Source organism: Sus scrofa, chromosome 1 (assembly GCF_000003025.6).
Source record: "Sus scrofa isolate TJ Tabasco breed Duroc chromosome 1, Sscrofa11.1, whole genome shotgun sequence".
Lineage (NCBI taxonomy): Eukaryota > Metazoa > Chordata > Mammalia > Artiodactyla > Suidae > Sus > Sus scrofa.
This window is the reverse complement of record NC_010443.5, coordinates 106,196,020-106,222,844: the sequence shown is the minus strand read 5'-3', so window position 1 is coordinate 106,222,844 and position 26,825 is coordinate 106,196,020. Positions and strand designations below refer to the sequence as shown.

Below are 26,825 nucleotides of genomic sequence, written 5' to 3'. Positions count from 1 at the left end.
CTAAGAGGTTCAAGCTGGTGTTGTTTTGCCAACACAAGTAGGGTCTCTTAATGGACAGAGATACATCGTGATGTAATCAGACACAATATATTTTCATTCAGCAACTCAAAATATCAGAACAAAGACGAAAATTCCTTTTCTTCCCTGTTCAGGAATGAACTAGGTTTTGCTGTTACAATTACAAAGCCAGACTCCACAATCATAAAATCCAATGAACTTGGGCACTTTGCATAGTCAAGTCACAAAGTCCAACTGTGGAGGCACCTGTCTGGTTACTACTAGAGGCAGAAATGGTGACTGGAGCCTTACAAAAAGTCTTCCCTGTGAAGGAGACTAGCAATAACAGGAACTAAAGCCATGGCCTAGGTCCCTCCAAAAGGTCCACTCCTAGAACACGGATTTAAATATTTTTACTTTTTTTTTCAATATCTTTCTTTGATATCTCTTGATCATTTTGATCCATTCATTATTTTCTATTGCTCTCCATCACTCCTCCACTTTATAATTCATCATTTCTCTGGAGAAACCCACTAATTTAATGTCACAGATGACTTTCTTTCCATAATTTCTCCATTTTTGCCCCCTTTGTCCTGTTTCAGGATAATTCCTTTGACCTTCTTGCCTCAGACATGGTACACAGCCTTCTCTCTTGCTGTTGTAAATCGTTTTGGTCTTACATTTCCACATACTCACTTCACCATTTAAAACTCCACCTGGACAAAGCCAAGTGCCTCCAATCATAAACCATAAATAGTTTGTCAGTCTCAAAAGGTAAGAAGCTAATTACCTTAGCTTTCTGCTTTATACTGTTATTTTCTTCTCTAATGAGACTTTCAGGTACAGAATAATCTAGATTATTAATTTTTGACTAATGCTACAGAGTTTATGTCAATACAATGACTAAATGTTAGATAATATTAAAGAAATAATATTAATAATTTTATATAACTACACTATAGTTAAGAGTCATTACAGTAAGAGTTATATACAAAAGTTCTAACATGCAGTCCCTGGCGGCCTAGCAGGTTAGGACCTGATGTTGTCATTATTGTGGCCTGGGCTCCTACTGTGGCGTGGATTTGATCCCTGGCCAGGGAACTTCCACATGCTGCAGGTGTGGCGAAAGGAAAAAAGTATTAATGATAAAATGAGAATATATCTGAAGTTTGCATAAAATAATCCGACGGAGGTGAAAAAAGATGAAATAAGACTGATTGTGTTGACAACTGTTGAAGTAGGAAATGAGCAAATGAATGTTCATTATCTAATTCTCTGTAATTTTGCGTGTCTTTGAAAATTTCCATAATAAAAATAATTTATGCTGAAGTAAACTGGGTCTTCTTGGGTGTTCAGCTTGTTAAGTAAGTGTAGAGTAAAAACAAAGCAACAGGCAATGGTCAATGAGTTGAGATTCTTATGTGATTACAGAGAAAATTATAACCTTCAAAACAAGAAAATGCTCAGTCTTTGCTTGAAGTCATAAAACTTTAGCTTTAAAATATTTCATATTTTATATATTTCTAACTTTTAATCTGGTATCTCACTATAAAAGAAGAAAAATTTGAAGCTAATGGAATAAAATTTCAAAGCATTGTGATATTTACGGTTAGCATATTCTGTACACTGAATAGCAAAATGTTTCATGTCACGTTTGGCTTAAGTTCCTTAAAATGGAAAATGCATAGACCTTATTCAGTTCTAATTCCAATCCATGAGAATCTGTGGGTTTGATTTTAAAACAGAGGATGTGTCTCACCTTTTTTCAGTTTTGAGTACATGCACCAAAACTGAAATTAATGCCAATAACCTAATCAGTGAAATTAAAAAAAAAAAAAAAGGCTCTGTGCTATGAGGACAGTTTTGATGTCCACAATGTTGTGTGTACCCAGAGCTTGAAATTAAATAAACAGAAAATATACAAATTCAGAAGCAGGTAAAAATTCAGTCATTAACATTCATATGACCAAAATTCAGATACCCTTAAATGTCAAGGAAAAATCATTCTAACTTCTTCATGCAATTCAATCATTAAACGGTGGTAGATCCAGTTTGGTACAACAGTCTATACTAATTCAGTAAACAGCAGAGAATCTGGACATAATCTTCTCTGAGCAGTATATCCCTTGTTTAGACTAAAATGCTTAAGAACTAAAGAATCAAAGAACATGCTTTCAGGTATACAGAAGTAAAGCTACAATGACATGGAAATTTTGCATGCTCAGTGCTTGCTGAGTTCCCTAAAATTAATTCATACAAACTCAGGTTATCATCATCATTATCATCACACAGTGCTTTTCTGAAATACTCTTATTTTTGTTTATAATGCTAGTTATTGAGATACAAGGGCTTAAAAATATCTCAGAATTTTGCCTGAAGAGAAATAACCGAGTTTCTTCACTTTACACTGATATAGAGACATGTCATTCAACAGGAGTATGTCAGCTCTTTCTATTCTTTTTTTTCATAATAGTGTCTTTCTATTCTCAAAACAAATCAAATCGTTCCCTTTAAAATGGTTAACTTTATGTTATAGGGATTTCATCTCAATAAATCAAACTCTTTCAAGATCTAAATCTAATTTCCAAGATATTTTTTTCACTTATTTTCCCCATAGGTTTTTTTCTTAAGTCCACTAGCAATGATTTGATAAAATGGCATTTTTAATAATCAAAATTGGAGGTTGTAAAACTTGCTTAAAATTTTACAATAGCAAATTGTTAAACAGATTCAGCTTGTGACATTTTTACTTAAATTTGTTGGTGATTACAGCTGATGAGAAACATTAATAAATCCAATAACATTTTTCTACATGGCCATTTTGAAATGTCAGCCATTGCTAATCGATAGACTTCTTTTTTGACTGGTCACAATGGCTTACAAAATGGTCACAATGACTAATTTTGAGACCTCTTCACAGGTCATATCCACAAAAAGCCTGATCCAAATAGTTACTAGAATTGTGTATTCCCACTTCTTCACCAAGGAAGGAGCCACTTATATCAGCGGCAATGGCTACATTTGTTTTCGAAATGCAAATGATAAAACTGTGAGCCTCTTTTATATGAACACCTTTAAACTAAAATGCATCTTAACTGCACTGACATCTGTCATTCAAACAGATGTCAACACATAAACCTGACAAAGGACAAGCTGTTTATGAAGTTTGTTGTATGACACATGTTTATCAGTCACAACTCTGAGCAGTCACCTTCGACTGTAAGATGCCTAGGGATTTTTTGGTAAACTATAAAAAAAAAAAATCACAAAAGAACTGATACACAAATAAAAATTATAATCCTATTAAAATTCTAATAAAAATAGTCTTAGGAAAATAGTATCAGTTTATAGTTTGAAGTTGTAACTTGTTATAAAAACTCCCCTTGATGAATGGGTTTAAATCATCATTACAGAAGTTTTATTTCAAAGGCTTCTTTCAAAGAAATGAAAATTATTACAAAGTGGAAATTATCTGAAACAAAATAACCCTTTCTGATCACATGAACGATATCCTTTTGCTTATAATTTTATGAGAAAGAAATTAAGAGAAAGGCAAGAAAGAACATATTCCTATTTCTGCATTTGAAGAAGTTAAGTCTATTTCAGATTTCAAAAAAAGCACACACCTAGGTGTTTATGTTTTATATAATAGCTATTGCTGAATACAGTGCGTGGTTTTTCAAGGAGTAATTAAACGCAATTTAAAAGCTTCTTTGCTCCTACATAACTGTCTGGTGACATAATCACATCCTGAACTGTGTGCTGACAGGATGTACCCTTAACCCTCTGAAATGAGGCCCAGCAGGAGCCCCCAGGAGCTGGCTAACGTGGCACTAGCATCGTCCCAACAGTGGGTTGGGGACTAGTTGATTGTGCAGTGGCAAATGGTTTCATTTGTTCTATACTTGTACTCTTCACCAAAATTTAGGTGAATCCTGACCATAGATGAGAGGAAAGTACTGTTACTGCACCTGCTGCTTTTACTTCAAAAAAAAAACCCAACTCCAGGTGGAAGAGACTAAGGAAAAATCTGCTAGGTGTAGCTTTGACTTACCTTGTATAGCTTTGACTATACAAAACTATGTCTTTGCCTTTTCTCTTCTTTTCTTTCTTTTTCTTTTTTTGTCTTTTTAGGGTCGCACCCATGGCAAATGAAGGTTCCCAGGCTAGGGGTCCAATCAGAGCTACAGCCACAGCAACGCCAATCTAAGCCGCATCTGCAACTCCAGATCCAAGCCTGCATTTTCTTTTAAATTAAAATCATGGGAGTTCCCATTATGGTCAGCGGAAACAAATCTAACCAGCATCCGTGAGGACAAAGGTTTGATCCCTGGCCTTGCTCAGTGGGTTAAGGATCCAGCATTGCCATGAGCTGTGGCATAGGCCAGCGACTACAACTCCAATTCAACCCCTAGCCTGGGAACCTCTATATCCTGTGGGTGCAGCCCTAAAAAGCAATAAATAAATAAGTAAATATCATGAAGTTTTAAAAAAATCTCCTATTTAAAGAAACTATTCTCAGAAAGTATTTACTGAGTATAAATATGTAAGGTCCTTTACATATATCATGAATCATATGCAGTCAACTGCAAATATCTAAATATCAAATAATCAAAATATTAATACAAGAGGGTCTTAGGTTCTTATTTTTCTATCCCAAATGAAGTTTTCTTAAGGTGATATTTTAAAATAATATAGTACATAAATAATCTTATATTTACCTGATTTACCATACCTTTTTGCTCACTCTAAAACATAGTAACAGAAGAGTTCCCGTCGTGACGCAGTGGTTAACGAATCTGACTAGGAACCATGAGGCTGCAGGTTCGATCCCTGGCCTTGCTCAGTGGGTTAAGGATCCAGTGTTGCCGTGAGCTGTGGTGTAGGTCGCAGACGCGGCTCAGATACTGAGTTGCTGTGGCTCTGGTGTAGGCCAGTGGCTACCGCTCTGATTCGACCCCTAGCCTAGGAACCTCCATATGCTGCAGGAGCGGCTCAAGAAAAGGCAAAAAGACAAAAAAAAACAAAAACAAAAACAAAAAAAACATAGTAACACAAAGATCTAATTTTTAAATCAAGCAAATCAAGCATTTATACATTCTTACCCATACTCCACCAATATATATACATATATATGTTATAAAAATAAAAACATACATAAAGTCAAATAGAAATTTGTACATATTGTCCAGATATACATAACTTCCTGATACCCATAGGCAATTGGCTATATCTCCTCAGTCATATGATAACCATCCAGTCAATAATGTCTAAGGCGACCCCTGAAAATTTTGAGGGTGATCACTACTGCTAGTTGCTAATTTAAAAGTTACAAATCTCCAATATCACTGCAATGCAACGCCTTTCAAGAATGATTTAAAATTCCTTTAAGTGCTTATAAGTTAGACTCAATACCACACAGGTAAAACTTGTCATCTTAAACCTAAACTGTCCATAAATGCAGTGTATTCTGATTTCAGCAAAGCATCTGAAGAAATCTCTTGAAGTACTATTATGAAAAGATAGAGAAATCTGAATTAGGTGGCCTTGCAAAAGGGTTGGTTTGTACTGAGTTGAGAGACCAAACCTCCATAGTCATGTCAGGGCTGGTAACTAGGTGTCGTAGCTCCCTAACCACATGATGCAGGAGTCTCAGTGAGGCCTAGTCCACAACTACCTTGTTAGCATATGACAACCGTAAAAAGCTTGCTCATCACATTCATGGAGGACATAGAGCTGGAGGAGTAACTAGTCCATCAGATAGCAGAGAGAGGATTCCTAGTCTGGATGGTGGACTGAAACCAACGAGATAGAGATCAAAAAAGATCAATATCAAGTACTACTTCTAAATTGGGAAGACTTGAATTAACAGCATTTCATGTAAAAATGGAATTTTGGGGATTTCATATTTAGTAGCAGTTAAAAAACACGGGATGCCTTCTAAAGAAAACCAATTTAATTTTAGAATTATGGAATCCAGATAATGGAAAGCAAGGTAGGTCCTGTAAAAAGTGAACTGGTCTGCAAGCCAGAGCACAGTCAGTTTTGGGTGTTATGTTCTGAGGAGTACCACTGACAAACTGAAGTAGGTACAGACAACCAGAATAGGGAAGGACTAGGTATGAGTTCATGTGAGAAGTTGCTGAAGAACAAAGAGAGGATATGGAAGGAGATATTCTCTCTCTCTCTCTCTCACACACACACACACACATCAAGCAACATATGGAAGGAATGATAGTGAAAACAGTGAGCCCCACAACTGCACAGGGGTGGGTGTGTGTGGGTGTGGGTGTGTTGATTCCTCCCATGAGTCACACCCTTGCATGGACAGAGATCTGGGACTTGCTTCTAACCAGAAGAATGTAGCAAAGTGATGGCATGTCACCACCACAATTACTTTACATCATCAGTCACTTCATGATTAGGTTACAGTAAGCATGCCCTAAATATATTCCCTTGCTGACTCTGGATAAGCAAGCTGCTATGATGAGAAATACCTATGGAGAGGGCCACATGGAATATGAATGGCCTCTGGAAGCTGAGGCCCTTAGTCCTACAACTGCAAGAAACTGACTTTGGCCAATAAAAACATGAGATTGGAAGAAGATCCCAGGCTTCAGATGAGGCCTACCCCTGGCCAAGACCCTAAATGCAGCCTTGTGAGACCAGAACAGAGGACGTAACTAAGCCATGCCTGGATTCCCTGACCCTTGGATACTGTGAGATTATTTTAAATTGCAACACTTATGGTGGTTTATTATGTAGCAAAAGAAAAGTAATACAGTGTGCAAGCAGGGTTGGATAAACTTTATGTTCAGTGATGTAGTATGAGGAATTCCTTGTACTAGGTAAAAGATTGATCTGGAATCTGGTTACTAGATTTTGAACTGGGTCTTTATTTATTTTTATTTTTATTTTTTTGCCTTTTGTCTTTTTAGGGCTGCACTCACGGCATATGGAGGTTCCCAGGTTAGGGGTCTGATCGGAGCTGGTGCCACCAGCCTGCGCCAAAGCCACAGCAATACCAGATCCAAGCTGTGTCTGGGACCTACACCACGGCTCACGGCAACACCGGATCCTTAACCCACTGAGCGGATCCTTAACCCACTGAGCGAGGCCAGGGATGGAACCCACGACCTCATTGTTCCTAGTTGGATTCGCTTCCGCTGCACCAAGATGGGAACTCCTGAACTGGGCCTTTCCAATTCTATAGTAATACAGCAAAAATGGGGAAGGGGGATTTTTAATATGGCATATGAATGACACTAATATTTTCATACTAAATTCATAATAAAGCACTTATACAACAGCATAAATCATTTTACTTCAATTGACATTTATAAATGTAAGCATTAATCTTATTGAGATTTTCTGTCTTATTGAAATATTAGGTAACAATTAGCTTATTTTAACTGTAAACCTAAACCTAGTCTGGGAAGTGAAACATTATCTTGCCAAATATCTGGAATATATGTTTTCAAAAACTGAGCTAAAAGGTAAGCATCCTTGGCAAGTATGGGAACTGCATTAAATGTCTCTTTTTTTTTTTTTTTTTTTTTTCTTGGCAAGACTATTAATGACAATATGGTGAAGATTTTCTTCTGTCCTTTAGGTGTTATCACCTTTTAAGTATGCTTTCCTCAGTCTAGCAGTGACTCTCAGCTAAATGACTTGTACCAGATTCTTCAGAAAGCTTTTCAGTATCACTGTCTCTCTTCCATAGCACCCCCCTCCACCACTGGCCAATGGACTTGAATATGCAAATTAACACAGCTTAAATATAAATAACTATCAGCTTTTAAAGCTGGCATTGTTCCTATTTTATCAAATGATTTACTCTTCTTTATCAGATTCAACTCACACAATAAATATGGTAAGAGGAAGTTAATATTAAAAAGTTTAAGAAAATACAATAATTCATTTATATTTTATGATCCAGCCTTCGGAAATTTCTAAAAATTTGCAAAGAAGTCTGGATGCAGCTTATTTCTTTAACTATAAAGTATAAATCCACCCAGTAAATTTATATCCCTGGGAGTGAAGATCAAAACACCTAGAAAAAAAATCATCTTTTCGTCAGGAAGAACTAATTTATAAATGACTTATAAGTTAGTCACAAGCCATTTATTCTATTTATAAAAGCAAATCACTGAAGGATGATGGTGGTAATGAGGAAGGAGGAGGAAAGAAGGGAACATGTAATATTTCTTGTGTCAGTTGCTCTGCTAAGAAGGTTACAGGCATCATCTCATTTAATCTCCTTACTACGCTCAGATTTCAGGTAAGAAAGTCAAGGTTCAGCATACCCAGGTAACTTGCACAAGGTCACACAGTGAATAATCAGGAAAGTAGAGATATGAACAGATAATGAGATACCAGAGCCTATGCTGCACCCGTACTGATTCTAAAATATTCTAATTACATATTTACTACTGCAAGACCAGCCTTCCATCCAGGTGATTTAAATTTGTTTCATTTTGTTTTTCTGGTTCTGTGAGGTCTATGGATTCACTCTTAGGCATACGTATGAAATGTAAGTTTTGTCTCATAGTAACATGAGTTTCTTAAACCTTCATGAATAATAGTTCTTTCAGTAAAAATTTTCCAACAAATAATAAACACAACTAGTCATCAGCCTTGCCTTTTGAAGCATAAACTCCACTCTATACTCAACAACTAGGAAGTATACTCAACAACTAGTAAGTACTCAGTACCTAGAAGGTGATCAAAAATAACTGTTGAATGAAAAGAAAAACCATGGAGGCAGAATTAAGTACATTGGGCATGAAGTCAATTATCATAAATCCCTTTCATATTTGTTTAATAATAAGTCCTGCTTTAAAGTAACACATAGCACAGGATGTAAAATCTGCAATGTGCCACTGAACACGCCTGCCCTGTAGACACTTGACCTTGGATGGTACTGCCAGTCCATTAGCTCCAGCCTGGCCACACTCTCAGCCTCCATAGAGTCTTCACTTCAAACCAAATTCTAAACTAACAGCTTCAGCTCAAAAGCTTCTGTGCTACAAATGCAGGCTTACCTCACTTGTAATGCCTACCTTCCACTAATCCCAGTGCCCTGAATTCTCCTGTCTAGTGCTTGTCATGGGTACATGTATGAAACGCATGTGCGTGTGTAAATATCAAGCCTCTCTCTAAAATTATACCTTTAGTTTCTCCACTAGGATCCTCCTTAGAATGTGCTGATAGAAAAGGACAAAGTGCATATTAATGTTTTGTTGAATCAAACTGAATATTCCTTAGACTTCTTTTAGGTGGTACCAACAACACTGAAAACTATACATTTACAAAAAGGGCAGAAAGAGAGTAGCTAGTTTAGTTTCCCTGAATGCTTTTTTATTTTATTTTATTTCTGCTTTTCAGGACTGCACCTGTGGCACACAGAAGTTCGTAGGCTCGGGGTTGAATCAGAGCTGCAGCTGCCAGTCTACACCACAGCTCATGGCAATGCTGGACACTTAACCCACAGGGCAAGGCCAGGGATCAAACCTGCGTCCTGATGGATACTAGTCGGGTTTGTAACCGGCTAAGCTACAACGGCAACTCCCCCTGAATCCTTTTGAATTAGGTTTACTTCATTTAATTCACCCATTTTATTTGGGATATACCATTATCCAAAAAAAAAAAAAAAAAAAAGAGTAAATATTCTCACTTGATTTTATCCTACGTGTGAGGGAGGATTCCTCTTTCTAGTGTATCACAACACTGGAGAAAATACATTCAGATTCATGCTTGTCTTCACCTCAGATAGGAAATATTAACTTTCATTTAGGATTCAAAATTTCAAATTAAGGGTAAAAGCCATTAAGCTGGACAATTAATTTTCAATCCAAAAGTCTTGGGGAAATTCAAGGATGATAGTCAATTGATCTTTTTGTATATTTAAAGTGACAAGAGGAGTTCCCGTCGTGGCTCAGTGGTTAACTAATCCGACTGGGAACCATGAGGTTGCGGGTTCGATCCCTGGCCTTGCTCAGTGGGTTAAGGATCTGGCGTTGCCGTGAACTGTTGTGTAGGTCAAAGACGCGGCTCGGATCTCGTGTTGCTGTGGCTCTGCCGTAGGCTGGCGGCTACAGCTCCAATTCGACCCCGAGCCTGGGAACTTCCATATGCCTCGGGAGCGGCCCAAGAAATGGCAAAAAGACAAAAAAAAAAAAAAAAAAAAAGTGACAAGAAGGTATCTGGAAGAACTCTTCAAAATGCCACATCCGTTTTAAAACTTGTTTTTCCCCTTTAATGTGGTTTGCACAGTAAAAGTAATCATTCACAGGTATGACGGAAAGTCTGTGAATTATGAGACATTGTTGTCATTACTTTTGTGAATTACAACTTTTGGTCATATGGGTTTGATATCAATTATAAGGGTAATTCATGTAATATACAGATATATAATAGTGGGCCATGATCTAATGCAATCCATTCTTACCCATGAGACATTATTACACAGCTCACAAAAGGCCAAATTTTAAGTTCATCCTGAAGGTTATTCACTAACAAGAAAGGCTTTTTTTGAAAATAGCTCCAACATTCTTATCCAACTAAATATTTCTTTTTTCCTACTTAGTCTGAATTTATAAAAAATATATACAATATTAAATCTTAAAACCAAGCCTTAAGCCCTATGTTCTAATACTATGTATGTGCTGGTGTAATTATGTGCATGGTTTTATGTGAACATAAAATGATTATAATTTTATATAGAAAATATGTAATATTATCTTCCTGTACTAATTACCCATGTTTATTTTTTAAGAGAACAGGAATTCCTGTTTTCACATTTTAAATATTTCCTTGTGCTACATTAAAAATTAAACAATATTAGGAGTTCCCGTCGTGGCGCAGTGGTTAACGAATCCGACTAGGAACCATGAGGTTGCGGGTTCGATCCCTGCCCTTGCTCAGTGGGTTAACGATCCGGCGTTGCCGTGAGCTGTGGTGTAGGTTGCAGACGCGGCTCGGATCCCGAGTTGCTGTGGCTCTGGCATAGGCTGGCAGCTACAGCTCCGATTAGACCCCTAGCCTGGGAAACTCCATATGCCGCGGGAGCGGCCCAAGAAATAGCAAAAAGACAAAAAAAAAAAAAAAAAAAAAAAAAAAATTAAACAATATTAAAAATTAAAACAGAGGTTTTCTATATCACACAAAGAAAAAATGATATGCCACAATAAATATATCAGTTTCTTTTTATCTTTATATGATTTTTTTAACGACTTGGTTTTGACAAATTACCTCCACTTAAGAACATAAGCTCTTGGAGTTCCCTTCGTGTCGCCTCAATCTGCAAACCTTATTAGGATCCATGAGGATGTGGGTTCGATCCCTGGCCTCGCTCAGTGGGTTAAGGATCTGGTGTTGCTGTGAGCTGTGGTGTAGGTCACAGATGTGGCTTGGATCCCATGTTGCTATGGCTGTAGCTGTGGCTGGCAGCTGTAGCTCTGATTCGACCCCTAGCCTGGGAACTTCTATATGCCACGGGTACAGCCCTAAAAAACCAAAAAAAAAAAAAAAAAAAAAAAAAAAGGCAGTTGGCTTAGGTTCAAATCCTGACTGCCATTTCCTATCTATGGGTTTTATGTGGAAAGTCACTTAATCATTCTGTGCCTCCCTTTTCTCTCTTGTAAAACAGAGGTGAATCATAAGGAGGACAACTACAGAGAGTGATAAGGATTAAAAAGAACCTAGAGTGTAGACTGATACTTACTGCGTACTTAATAAAAACTAGTGAGTTGTTGTGATAGTTATTAAGTTCCTGATTTTTAAACACGTTATTTTAGATGAGTGTGCTAAGATATCAATTACTGTTTATCTGACCAACCCCTTTGACAAAGTATGATATGCAAACAGCCAATACATACACATTAAAAATATAATAAAAGTGCTATTATTAGAAAACATCATTTGGCTGATTCTGTACCAATACAATAGCTAATTAATTTAGGCTAGAGCACTTCTGATTCTTTATAATTTATTTAAATACACAATACTCCCTTGATCAAAATATACTGATATTAAGCAGATTTCTCATCTATAAAAGCTTAAAAATATTTTAAAAGTGAAACTGAAGACTCTAACGGTATTTATTAGCCCTTTGCAACCTTCGCTCTTGCCTCTTTTCCTTCTGTGCTTTTTCTCAGGCAAGTCACCCCAGGCTAACCTCTTAAACATAAGCTTGAACACATTAAAACTGGGTATGTTAACTTGCAATTTTCAATGGACAATAACAAGAAAGTTTTCTTAGTACTAAATGACTGTAGACATCCTGCGGAATGCCACAAAACACTGCAGCATCACCCAACATGATTCCACACTCTCATTCCTCAGTGGTGTGTGTTGAAATGTCAGGCCTCCTGGAAAAACTCTTCCTTTCTGTGAGCACCACCTCCACCCCCACAGAAGCCACCCTGCTCCTCCAGTGGTGGGTCACCAAGCCCGGAATCTCTTGGATAACAGCTACTCTGGTATCTCTAGTTCCAGAAAAACCACAAGAGATTTCAGTTTTCATTGACAGAGGTGAGCCTAGAAATGAGGCTCAGGGCAATCAATGGGAGAGACACACACAGAGGGAAAGGTGAGCCTAAAGATACAGAAACCAAACTGATAAGAAACTCAGACCACTGTTCATGAGCATATGTCCACTGTCTGGTTAATACTAAAGGCCACAAAAAGGGGACTCTTTGAGAGTCTGTTCACGTGTGCCTCCCACCATTGCACATCCCATCTGCTGTTTTCTCACTAAGACTGAAGTTACAAAACACACTTGTCTGGGGTATTTTCCCTGTCTCTTCTCATTTACATCGTATGGATTACATTCTTTTCCTGATTGTGAAGACATACTGTTTTCCAAGAGAAAAAGACAAATTTTTTATTGGGAACAACAGTGACTAATTCAGTAGAGTTAATTATGCTCTTAGATTGTCTTTCGATTTTGAGAAAATGAAGACTTGGGAAAGATCTATCTAGGAATAAGCCTATATTCCCTCACTAACCTGGAGAAATTAAACACTACTGGTGCCATTAAATACGCACTAAGGAGAATGGGGCAGATTAGGGATATATATACTATATATGAATAGTAAATATGTACAATATACAGTATATAGAATATATGGGCTGCTATTTGAAATGTGAGTTACTGTGCATTTTTTCTAATTCAGTCAAAGATTCAATAAACATTTATTGAGAAGATGCTATGGACCAGGGCACTATAAATACAGAGGTAAAAGTCACATGCCCACATGTAATGCATAAAGGACCAGTAAATGTTCACTTAGGAGTATTACAGAGAGCAAGATCAGAAGTACATGTAACAAACTGGGAGAACTTACATAAGGGGGTCTGGGAGGCCTTCAGGGAGATGGTGACGCTCTTATGCTGAGTTTGAAGAGAACCCTCAGAACTTCACCTCTTGTGTGAGAGAACTGAGAGCATACCAGCCAGAGGAAAAGGCACAGGAAAGTATGAGTTGTGAAACAGCAGGGTACTCTGGGGAAACTAAGTTCAATATTGCTATAGCAGCCACTGAAGCTAGAGACAGGGGTCAGGTATTTGAAGGGCCCTAGATATCCACTAAGGTGTTTGAATTTTGTGCTATAATTAATGGGAAGCCATAAAGCAGTAGTTAATGAAGGTGAAGGGTGATGAGCTGGCTTCTGAAACTCTCAGAGGAATGGAAGACATGAACTGGGGCATGGGGGTAGGGTGGGGAACAAGGGAATGGAAACAAGAAAAGGGTTACAGGAGAATATAATAACAATCCAAAGTAGGAAAAATTAAAGTCTGGATGTAGGTATTCTCTGTGGCAAAGGAGAAGAGGAAAATCAACAGGAGATATTTAAGAGGTGTATTTTATAAGAGCTGGTCCCAAATACCTGCAGACATTGTTGGAAAGTGGGAAAGTCAGGATTATTCCTTAGTTTCTGGCTTGGGGTGTCAGGTGGTTAATGGCACCCTTAGTGATGCCTTGAAATGAGATACAACTATAAAAGGAGATGAGTTTTAAAAATAAATAGGAGCTCATTTCGAACTGGGTATTTAGGTATCGAAGGGACATTCAGGCAGAAGGGCACATTAATCTGACACTCTGAACAAAAGCCTGGGTTGGAGACACAGATTTCATAGTATGTATCATGCACGTGGTAGTTAAAACCAAAGTAAAGAAGAAAGTCAATCACCCAGAGGGAAAATATGAAAAAAGAAAATGAATGACTAAGAGCCATAATTTTGGCTGTACTTTCATATTGCTATCAGAAACTCTCAATACCATATTTAGAAATATTCTACTTAACATCCTATCAATGTATAACTAAAACCAAGCAGTAAACACTAAACAACAAAAAAAATTTTACTTTACTTTTTCTTCCCCCAGATTAAAAAAAAAAAGTATAGAAAGGTAAGGTAAATTATCTGGAATGACGTATTTCAGAAAACTATGAAATCCACACTTTAATTTTTCCTAATATCTGTTTTCATGAAAACTGCTTGGTAAATAAACCACAGTGTTAGTAATTTATAATTATCCAAAAATCTTAATATAGGAAACTCATATTTTATAATAGCCAACATCCTAAAGTCAATCACAAGAGTAGTGGTAATAGTTTAGAACTAATTATTTAAAATTCACCTAGATTTGTACTGTTTCTAGACTATTGATAAGTTAAAGAATGAGAAAGGGGAAAGGGTGCGATAAAGAAAGTCTTATCTAGTTTACTAATTATAAGGCCTCTTACTTCGTTACTTCTGATTTATGAATACATAATGCCCCAAATTTTGTTCTTTAGAACTTATCTGTACTTTAACAGGATGAATTCCTTATCTTTCAGTAAAAACAAATGTATAAACACTTTATGAACAGGGCCTCAGTAAATGGTAAAATTAACGAATCAATATTTAGTCTCAGACAAGATGTGTTTCAGTTCCATCTTAATATACTAGAAATGTTGCCTTTAGTGTGTGAATATATGTTAAGGGGTCAGTTTTATACAGTGACCTCAAAAAGCTAGACAGAACAATAACCATTTCATTTTACAAGTATGAATAAAACAACTGTTTAGTAATGAACACCACTTACATTTATAATCTCATATCATGGTAGTCCGAAATAAAGAACAAAGTTTAAAAGGACATTTAAAGTACAGGGAATTGCCATCATGGCTCAGTGGTAACGAACCAGACTAGTATCCATGAGGACATGGGTTCGATCCCTGGCCTCACTCAGTGGATTAAGGATCCAGCATTGCCATGAGCTGCGGTGTGGGTCGCAGAGATGGCTTGGATCCAGTGTCGCGTGGCTATGGTATAGGCTGGCAGCTGCAGCTCTGATTCGACCCCTAGCCTGGGAACTTCCATATGCCAAGGGTGCAGCCCTAAAAAGACACACACACACAAAAAGAACATTTAAAGAACAAATATGTAATGATTTTCCCCCTCAGGGAGATAATCTCTTGCTCTACATTTTGAATAACAAGTTTGTGTTCTAGATAATAAGATGCCTAGCAAATATCAGGCTTATGCTTGCTATCATAAGCAATAAAGGTGGACTGTGACATCATCTCACATTGCAGAAGAAAATGAAAATATACCAAAGTTCACTGAGTTTGAGAATGTGAGGTAGGGTGAAGTGGTGCTGAAGATCACACAGAATCTTTGGATTCAGGCAGGGTTCATTTTAAATCCTAGGCCAATTTCTTGTTAAATAGGTGAACCCATGAAAGAGACGACTCTGGGCTTGTTTCCTCATCTATGTATCTGGAAAAATACTAACTAGCTTATGCTTCAAAGATATACTGTAAAGTGCTTGGCACATAGTAAGCTGACAACTGATACTGCTTTCAAGTTTCTCTTACCATTCTCTATTTTTTTCTTTTTTCATAGCATTTCTCATTTTTTAAGTAAATTAAACTTAAATTTAGAAAAAACAAACAAACAAGAGTCAACACACCCATCTCAATCCATATATCACTGCAGCATTTGTTGTAAGCAGCTGAATCTGTCAGCTGTGCTGCTGATCTAGTATCAAGCTCTTTTTGACAATGTCAGTGACTCGTGACCCTTTATCCCTGTTATGTGGTCAGTTTGTGTCCTTGCTGTATTGAACAAGAGGCAGGACACAGCAGTATGACCCTCAGAAGAACAGAGTGACTTCCTTAAAGGGATCCAGGTAGGTTTGTAAGTGAAATCCTTCTAAAATTATTTTTAACCTGCAATTAGGAGAGGTTGTTTTAAAAATGCAACATTTAGAAAACGCATAGCTTCATCCTCACTTGGAATGCCATCCTTTACTACAACGAAAACTGCACAGAAATAATTAACAAAGTCGCCTAAAAGATCTGCCTTAAAAATAGATTATGATTTATTTAAAACTTTTCCCTATATATCAATTTTTAGTGAGATTTACTGCATTATTACCTATTAATATTATAATGAAAATAAGAACATGTTATTTACAACTATTGAGTATATAGCTACACAAACATTTAAATGGCAATACTAAAAATAAAACTATACACACAAAAGCAAATACACAGGCATAGAATAATATTTATGATTCCAAAATTATATAATATAGAAATAATCTTAACACCACCCTTTCACTTTCAAGGAAATACTGCTATTGTTGATAAAATCGATTTTAAAATATACAGAGTATCATGAAACCTGAAACAATACCATCGAGGGAAAAAAAGAACATTTCCCATGCATACTGTCTAATATTTTTTTTAAATATGAGGAATAGGTTAGAACACTTTTTCTGCATAAAACGATATTAATCTGTGAAAATGGCTAATATAGCTTTGATATGTAATTTCAAACATCTGGTTAAAGGAAAGAATTTGCTAAACCTTAAGCTAGAAGGCTAAGCAAAATGGAGTGTGTGTGTTGACCAAGGCACACTGGCATTACTTTGTAGAGCCGATCAATAGATATTAGCTTTAAAAAAGAAAGATGTAGAAAGAAGCTGCAGCATATTTTTTAAATGACAGGGTGAAGGTTTAAATTGTCTAAATCAAGGCTCAATTTTTTTCTTCCCAGTTTTTCCAGCTGTTCTCTTCCAGTTAAGACTCTTCATTTCAAATAAATTTAATTAGTTCCAATTGATCATAGCCAACACGTATACAGCTTTATCCATGCTTCTTTACTTTTATAAGGTAAACCCTAACAAAGACTGTCAGGCTCAGATCTAAGGGTCGTTAAGACAATAATCATGCCTTATTTGCTCTGACCCAAAAAAAAAAAAATTCAAAAATGAAATTCTACCTACAGTGAAAGCACTAAATTATACTTCCTATCTTAATCGCTACCTTGGTCAGTTTTTATGGAAAAAGTAAGTCCCAGGTGACTACAAAAATAAAATGAATACAACTATGCATATTAGCCTAGCTTAGCATTCAAATAAGAATTCATTCAAAATCCAAGCAAATATCTCTACCATGCTATAATTTCTATTTATTTTATGAGGTGATATTATTAGAGCAATTCCTTTTAAATAGCCAGAAGGGGAAAAATCAGATTTCTGAAAGCGAATGGATAAACTGGCCAGTTTTCCCTTTTGAAGCATATGTGCTCTGCAATGCTGGTTATCCCAAAATAAGGTTTTTCTGCTTGAAACAGGTTTCTCTCAATGCACCTACCATATTTTTCATAATGTAATTTATATAGGATTCTAGTCAATAAAAAGAAATATGGTTTTCTTCTAAACCCTCACAAAAATCTATACCACATCTTAATCAAGTCACACAATCTAAAGGTAACCTGAATGATCTACAGGCTGCAGCATGCTAGTTGCTCTGACAACATGTTAAGGAAGCCTTTTTTAGTTATTTAAATTCTTTAGATATTGAACGTTCTTGCCTCTAGTACTCATGGCAAGAAATGGGTAAACCAACTGATAAAAGCCATTCGTCACATACATTTAACTGAACTTCTTACAGATGAAAATATAGTTTATGTAGCCTTAATTGACTCTGCAGACAAGATTTTCATTTTGAAGCTTCTTGATTTTTTTAAACAATAAAGACAGAGTCACGTGCTGTAATGCTATCTCATGACCTGGCAGTGCATAATTCAAAATTTCAATGTCCTGATTTAATAATGCTTACTCGAGTGCTCAAAAATGGAGCTTTTATTCTGGAATTCTACAATGACACAGGCGACTCCTCTTTTTCTGTTAAGTAAATCCACTACCTTGCTACACAAGAAAACCTTTAAAATTTAGAGGGAATAAGAAAACATATCTCTAACAGTACGTATAGTTTAAAAAGCAGTGAAAACTGAATAAAGCAAAAATTGCTTTTTAAAAATCTGCAAATGAAATTATTTTCCTTAGTAACTACCCAAACAAGTTCCATAATTGTTAAGTACAAATGACCTTCAGCAAACTTGGAGGTTTTCTAAATAATTTATATATTATTTATATATTTAAGGGGGATGATTTTTTTTTGAAAATCAATAAATTGATACATTAAAAGTAATACCTACCACTATCATCTCATTTTTCCTGAAAACCAGGTGCTTCTCAATGTAGTCAATTGTTTCTTTGCAGCAGTGGCACAAGCCTATAGCTTTTTAAATAAAGGCTTTGTAAATTTTCAAGGGAGATCATTAAGCTCCCCTCAACTTCTTCCCAGTGAAAGAAATTTAAGGGCATTCAGGTGATAACAATAAAGAACCTGCCACACAGAGCTTTAAAAGGAAAAAGGGAGGTGGGGGGAGCCAACTTCCCTTTGGTGGCTTTTTTTTGTTTTGTTTTGTTTTGTTTTTACTCCCTTTAATTTATGTTGAAAATTTTACTGATATTTTCTGGGCATGTTTCTATTCAAATTATTGATTACTGTTAAGTTAATATTTCTTGCTTCAAAAAACTATAGATTTATGTGGTCAGATTTTACATTTTAACCATCCACATTAAAAACAAGAGTTTATCATTCTTCATACTAATATAAATATTTTGAATCGGTTGTTTTATCCTCTGTGCATTGAAAGAAACTGAGCTGAATGTAATTGAAAGTGCTTTAAGTCTGTTTTAAAAAATAGGCTGAACATATGCAGTATACGGCTTTCATATATTTTACCTTATATACCTGATTACATGATAATACAGATATGAATATTCAATACCCAAACAATGCATGTAACTTTAAAAGCAGCATTCATTTCTGCAGTATTGGTCAAAAGAGTATCTGTAAGTTTCCTATGTAGCCTATGTTGCATATTTTGCTATTACGACATCAGTATTTTCAGTTTACCCTACTATAATTGCAAAATTTTTCATAACACAATAAGCGTATTCCGCTACATGTTCCAAGGCTTTAATAATGATCCCAGCCTCTGAATAAGAAGCTCTACGGAAAATCAAGTGCACAGCTAGCAGGTTCATTGTTATCACAACAATAAGCAAACCTGGACCGAATAAAACAGTTCTGCTTCTTTCTACCTCAGGATCAGAAAGGACACTAAAGGGTCTCAAAAAAACCAAACACTTCATCAATACAAGTTTCCATCTTTTCCATCAACATATTTAATTCCACTAAAAATGGCCTAAATGCGTTTTTCAATATTGGACAAAGCTCATCCGAATGACGTTAAGATGTCCGTGCTTACCAGTCGTGATGTCATCATCTACAAGGTCATGCTCTTCCTCTTGGACTTTGGCTTCTGGCCCGGAGGCTTCAGGAGCAGTGGGAATAGTCTGCATGGCTTCTGCTGAGACCCCGGCTAAAACATTTGAGATCCACAAGGGTTAGTTCTTAAAAATCAAAGAAAGGTGGTCCAAAACTCTTAAAGCATTTTAACTACTGCATACAAATGAAATATGTTTTAAAAAATACAATATATTCACCCAAATTAGGAAGAGACAAATAATGAATAAAGCGTTCATGTGAACTCTATTTCTTAAGGTGTGTATCTGTACATGGGTGCAAACTGTATTAACTTTTAACTAAGATTTGGGAATAGAAAAATGATGAAGTAAATAAATTATGGTTTCACTTGATTCCTTCCAATGTTTTTGCTACAGTTAATTTAGCAGATTTAGACATTATTATGCTAAAAGGGGGGGCAGCTAAAAACTAAAGGAATATTTAAAAAATTTACTCTTCCTTTATATTAGTTTGCTTATAATTTGGGGATTGGGAAGAAGAATGATAACAAAAAGGAGGCTTGTGTTCTGGGTCTGTGTAAGAGACCTGAAATGCACTGCCCCAAGGGCATAGCTCCATCTCTGAAGGAATTAGATATGAGGTCAGATAGTTATCGAACTAAAAGGACCCAACTGAAAGCAGACAGGTGAACAAGATCAGGGCACCAAAAACTTCCATTCTGCAAACCATCTGAGAATCGAAAAGTTCACACAAATGTCTCTTCCTTGCTCACCTATCTTCCCACCCCCCACTATCTGAAAGTAGAGCATTACTGTTCAAAACTATGGCAGCTTGATGCTGAGATGCTGAGTGTAGTTCCCAGGGAAGGAGCTTGGAGGTACCACTCTAGCTGCTGGTGGTGCGCCTGCCTCTGTAACAGCTCACTGCTAGACAAATGCTGAATGCTATTAATGCTTTTTGTCTTTTTTTTTTTTTTCTCTTGTAAAAGTAAAAATCATTTTCAAGTATCTTTCAGTTAGCAAAAACAGGCACTAATGTCAATGTTTCAAAAAGGCAAAGTGGTATAAAGCAAATGTTCGAAAAGCGGGGATACCTGTACTTTGTTGTGAATTTGCATCTATGTGTTATTTCTAATTTGGTAATGGCTGGGAGGGGGCTTAATATTTTTCATGTGGTTATCAGCAGGTATTGCTCAGTCACGGTACATAAAAAATCTCACCCATTAGAAGTTACTTCAGGAGTTGAATCTTTTAATTAAATCTCTTAATAAGTACTTCAATAATTGCATATAGATATAGAAGCCACAAGTACTTCAAGATTTCTTTTCTTCCAATGTGCATTAACTTAAACATCTCTGTGAAATTCAAACTTACAGCCTCAAGTTTACAAAAGGAATCAAGAGAAGAAGAATCTTACTCATTAACCACCATTAACCACCATGAATAACCCAGAACTTGACCTACCAGCAGGCATTTCAAGGGTTAATAATTCCCATTTTAGTACAATCACTTAGTTCAGAATTCTTTCAATAACAACAGCAACAAAAATGAACAGTGCTAAATCAATGGTCCCCAGTGACTACAAAATAACAAAGCCATCCCCCTTTACAGTATCCTTTTTATTGTTGGGTTTTCAAGATTAAATTTTAAAATAAAGAAGGGGATTACTAGAAAAATAGTATTAGGTTACTTATTTAATTAAATATGGCTATCAGTAAAAAAATCACAAAGAGGAGATAAGAAAGTAAATGCCACATTCCTAAACCCTTACAGCTTAGGTAGGAAATCAAAGATCATTATTTTATGTTATTAAAACAAAACATAAATCTCTCAGTCTCATTCCTGGCTTAAGAGTTGATAATTCTGAAAATGATCAGAGGAATTCTGTCATGTCTCAGTGGTTAATGAACCCGACTGGTATCCATGAGGATACGGGTTCGATCCCTGACCTCGCTTCATGGGTTAAGGATCTGGTGTTGCCATGAGTTGTGGTGTAGAACACAGATGCAGCTGGAATCCCGAGTTGCTGTGACTGTGGCATAGGTCAGCAGCTACAGCTCCGATTTGACCCCTAGCCTGGGAACTTCTATATGCCGTGAGTGCTGCCCTAAAAAGAGAAAAAAAGAAAAAAGAAAAAGAGGAAATAAATAATCAGAGAAACAGAGAAATAATATTAAGGAATAGTTTAGATGGTAACAACCATTTATTACAAGTATTTTCCTTTCCTGTAAATTTAAGGAATTCTGAGAAAATATTTATGTGTAACAAGTTTATAAATCCATTTAAATTTATCTCATTTAATCAGAAAGGTCAAGCACTTGCTCAACATAACATAGCTACTAAATTCAAGAACCGGTATTGACATGCAGGTCTTTCGATTTCAAACCCCAATTTTTTTACCACCAAGTCCCTCCAGGTACTAAGTTCCTCATGGCAGGATAGGAAGTATTACAGAACATCACAACACAACCAGGAGAAATCATGGGATCATGTCATACTGAACATAAATACTGTCAAGTCCTACATGGAGATCTTGGGCTATACCAGACAACTGTTCAATTGAGGGCATTCAGTATTTTGAGACAGAGCTTAAGGAGCATCAGTGTATAGCTCAAAGTAACCAAGGTTGAAAAACAAAGAAGTAGCTCTACTAAAACCGGTTCTTTGCTTGATGCTTTCCAAAACAAAGTAAGAGTTACAAAAATCCTATTACCTCTTTGCAGAAAAAAAGGAAAATACAGTTGATGTTTGAATGCAGGGATTAGAGGCACCAACCGTCTGTGCAGTTGAGAATCTGCATATAACTTATAGTCAGCCCTCTGTATCCATGGTTCCTCCTTATCTGTGGATTCAACCAACCACAGATCTGTAGTATTTACTAGTGAAATAAATCCACACATAAGTGAACCCACTCAATTCAAAACCATGTTGTTCAAGGGTCAACTGTACAAAAAAATCCAAAAACTACAGATCAATATCTCTCATGAATATAGTCTCAAAAATCCATAATAAAATATAAGGAAGTAGAATTCAGCAAAATATAAAAAGGAATTATAGGCTATGCCCAAGTGAGATTTATTCTAGAGATGCAAGACTAGTTCTATATTCAAAAATCAAACAATATAATCCAAAATTTTAACAGACTAAAGAAGAAAAAAATCCTATGATCATGTCAATAATTTGAAAAAATATGACATCAATTCATGATTAAAAAAAAACAAACCTCTCAGAAAAACAGTTACAGAGGAGAGAGGGAAACTTATTCAATTTAATGAAGAGCATCTACTAAAAATCTACAGCTAGCTAACATTTTACTTAATGGTGAAAGACTGAATGCTTCCCTCCTATGATCAACAATGAAACAAAGCTGTCAACACTGCTGCTCTTATTGAACCTAGCACTGGAAATTCTAGCCAGTGCAACTCAGTAAGAAAAGAAAACACATACAGTTTTGGAATGGATGAGGTAATCCTATTCAAGGAAAAAACAACTGCCTACATGGCAAATCTAAAGGAATCTACAAAAAAAATTTTTTTCTTTTTCTTTTTCGGCTTTTTTAGGGCCGCACTTGTGGTATATGGAAGATCCCAGGCTAAGGAGCGAATTGGAGCTGCAGCTGCCAACCTACGTCACAGCCACAGCAACGCGGGATCCCAGCCGCATCTAAGACCTACACCACAGCTCATGGCAATGCCAGATATTTAACCCACTGAGCAAGGCCAGAGATCAAACCCAAATCCTCATGGATACTAGCTGGGTTCATAACCCCCTGAGCCACAATGGGAACTTACCCCAATTTTTTTAAATTGTATTCTGGAATGGATGTGTACATATATAACTGAATCACTTTGTTGCAGAGCAGAAATTACAACAACATTGTAAATCAACTATACTTCAAAAAACTTTAAAAAATGAAAAGAAAAAACAAAAAGAATAAAAATTGCATTTCTATACACTAGTAATGAACAGGTTGTCACCTAAATTAAAAAAATACTACTAATGATAATTCAAAAAGACTGAAATACTCAGATATAAATCTAAAAAAACATACATAGGACTTATATGTTGAAATCTACAAAGCACTGATGGAGTGTCAAAGAGATGAAATGGAGAAACACCACATTCCTGAGTTAAAAGATTCTACATAGTAAAGATGTCAATTCTCCATATATAGGTTTAGTGTAACTTCTATCAAATCCCAGCAAGATTTTTAGGTACATACAGATAAAACTGTTCTAAAATAATTTGGAAAAACAAAGGAAATAGAATAGTAAAAGAATTTGGGGAGTTCTTATTGTGGCTCAGTCGGTTAAGAATCCAACGTAGTATTCCTGAGGATGTAGGCTCAATTTCTGGCCTCACTTGGTAGGTTAAGAATCCAGCACTGCTGCGAGCTGTAGTGTAGGTTGCAGATGCAGCTTGGAGATTTGGCTCAGATCTGGCATTGCTATAGCTGTGGCATAGGCCTGCTGCTGCAGTACCAATTCAACCCCTAGCCCAGGAACTTTCACACACCACAAGTGCAGCCCTAAAAAGAAAAAAAATTATATTCCCAGCCATAGCTTAGATATTTCTAATTTCCAAGGTATTTAGTTACATGTTACATTACTATTCTATGATAATAGGCAGACATTACATCACACCCTCTGTGTAAGGCAAAACTATAGGACAGAAATCAAACTGGTGACTGCCACAGGCTAGGAGTGTGGTAAGAAGACTGACTATAAAATGGCCAGAGTAAATATCTTTATCTTAATTATAATGAAAATAATCTATATCTTAATTGTAGGGGTGGAAATGTGATTATTTACATTTGTTTAAAACTCACAGAACTGTACATTAAAAAGAGAGAATTTTACTATATGTAAATTATACCTCAATAAACCTAACTTAAAAAAAAGACAAACTAAGGTACTACATCACTGTCACTGAAGAGAATTGAGGATTATGCCAGAATACAATGCCATTTTCAATGAAACACAAAGACCAAAAAATTGTTTTACTTTCTTCCTGGTTTAAAAAAAAAACTAAACTTTTTAAAACATAAATAAAAGTCACTTCATGACTATCCACTATCAGTAAGATGGTTAAATATGCCTGAGAAAAATTAGGATACCTAAATGGAAGCATGTTTCTTACACATTAATAATTAAGATTATAGGCATTGTCAATTAACTATATGGTGGCACTGTGCTATTATGTACATGATGTAAGTGAGCTTATCTGCCAAACTATGCCATAAACACAAAGACATTTGCTTTCTGAATATCCACAAAATATTTGGCTGTAAAGAACATCTCTTAAAGATTCGATAATCACATCTTGACTAGAACTCAATGCCTTCAATCCCATGGCACAAATTATGTTATTTAAATATACTATAAAATAATAGTAAGCGTGCTTAATAAAAAAGGTATAATAGGAGTTCCCGTTGTGGCGAGTGGTTAACGAATCTGACTAGGAACCATGAGGTTGCGGGTTTGATCCCTGGCCTCGCCCAGTGGGTTAAGGATCCGGCGTTGCCATGAGCTGTGGTGTAGGTAGAAGACTCGGCTCAGATCCCACGCTGCTGTGGCTCGGCATAGGCCAGCGGCTACAGCTCCAATTAGACCCCTAGCCTGGGAATCTCCATATGCTGCGGGAGTGGCTCTAGAAAAGGCAAAAAGCCAAAAAAATAAATAAATAAAAATCAAAATAAAAAAGGCGTAATAATGAGATGATTAAAAAAGTAAAGGGGGGAGTTCCCGTCGTGGCGCAGTGGTTAACGAATCCGACTAGGAACCATGAGGTCGCGGGTTCAGTCCCTGCCCTTGCTCAGTGGGTTAACGATCCGGCGTTGCCGTGAGCTGTGGTGTAGGTTGCAGACGCGGCTCGGCTCCTGCGTTGCTGTGGCTCTGGCATAGGCCGGTGGCTACAGCTCCAATTCAACCCCTAGCCTGGGAACCTCCATATGCCGCGGGAGCGGCCCAAGAAATAGCAACAACAACAAAAAAAGACAAAAGACAAAAAAAAAAAAAAGGGGGGGGACTCACACATACAAGAAATAATAATAAAACCTTTAAAAAAAAAAAAAGTAAAGGGGGGGAGGGATGGACTTGGAGTTTAGGGTTAGTAGATGCAAACTATTGCATCTGGAGAGGATAAGCAATGAGATCATGCTGTATAGCACAGGGAACTATATCTAGTCACTTGTGATGGAGCATGATGGAGGATAATGTGAGAAAAAGAAAGTATATATACGTAAATGTGTGTGTGTGTGTGTGTGTATGTCACTTTGCCATATAGCAGAAATTGACAGAATACTGTAAATCAACTATAATTGAAAAAAATAAAAATCCTTAAGAAAAAAAAGTAAAAGATACAATAAACAAGAAAAAGTTAATGGGAAAATGTGAGGTACTTAAAAAAACCAAATCCAGATTCACAAAATTTAAAAAAATGAATGCACATTATGTTATACAATACGTATCTATAAATAAATGGGTTCTACCCTGTGAATCAGGAAGAAAACAAGGGAAAAAATGGAATGGAGCAGAAAACAAGTACGAGTAAGTTTGGATAGAGCAGAGAAAGGGAGGAGGCTGGGCTGCGGCAGCAGCGGAGGTAAGACATAGGGCCAAGAAAGGCTATTATGAGATCTTCATGCCATCCAGATTTCTAATTGCTTAGATCACTGCTCACTGTGAGAAAAACAGACAACTTCCCTGATTGTACGCAATACTGTTAATCACTTTAGAAAAACATTTTTTAATGTAAATACAGACTGTTTTTAAAATCAATGAAATAAAACTGCACTTGCCTCTTCCCACCTGTAAAATCAAGTACGTTATTATAAGATTTATTTTTCAAAAGCTTGTAAATTACCTTTAAACAGTTTTTTTTCCCCTATTGGCTAAAAGGATCTGAATAAAATTAATAACATGAACTCAGAAGACTTCAGTGTCATGTGATTAGCTTAACAAAGTTTAAATACTAAATTTTAATAGAATAACATTTAAGAACATTTAAAATGCAACATTTTAACATTGCAATATATAACCATTTGAGTTCATTATATTTTATTATTTTATTGAAGATTAAATGGAAGTGACAGACAATATTCTTAGGACTCAGAAAGAAAAATATATATGAGAATATTTATAAATATTAACAAAAATTATATTTCTCGTTCCCACTGTAATAGACATTTCCAATGAGATTGAAGAACGGA

General features: G+C 36.2%; 1 protein-coding gene across 10 annotated transcripts in view; it reads right to left on the bottom strand.

The window, feature by feature from the left end:
- Nucleotides 1-26,825, bottom strand: part of WDR7 (WD repeat domain 7) — a 375,679-nt gene that overhangs the window by 188,846 nt on the left and 160,008 nt on the right. For all 10 annotated transcript variants that reach the window (XM_021093595.1, XM_021093608.1, XM_021093602.1 and 7 more), the window contains one exon: nucleotides 19,618-19,731. In XM_021093595.1, the coding sequence (XP_020949254.1) occupies nucleotides 19,618-19,731 (114 nt within the window). The remainder of the gene's footprint in view (nucleotides 1-19,617; nucleotides 19,732-26,825) is intronic.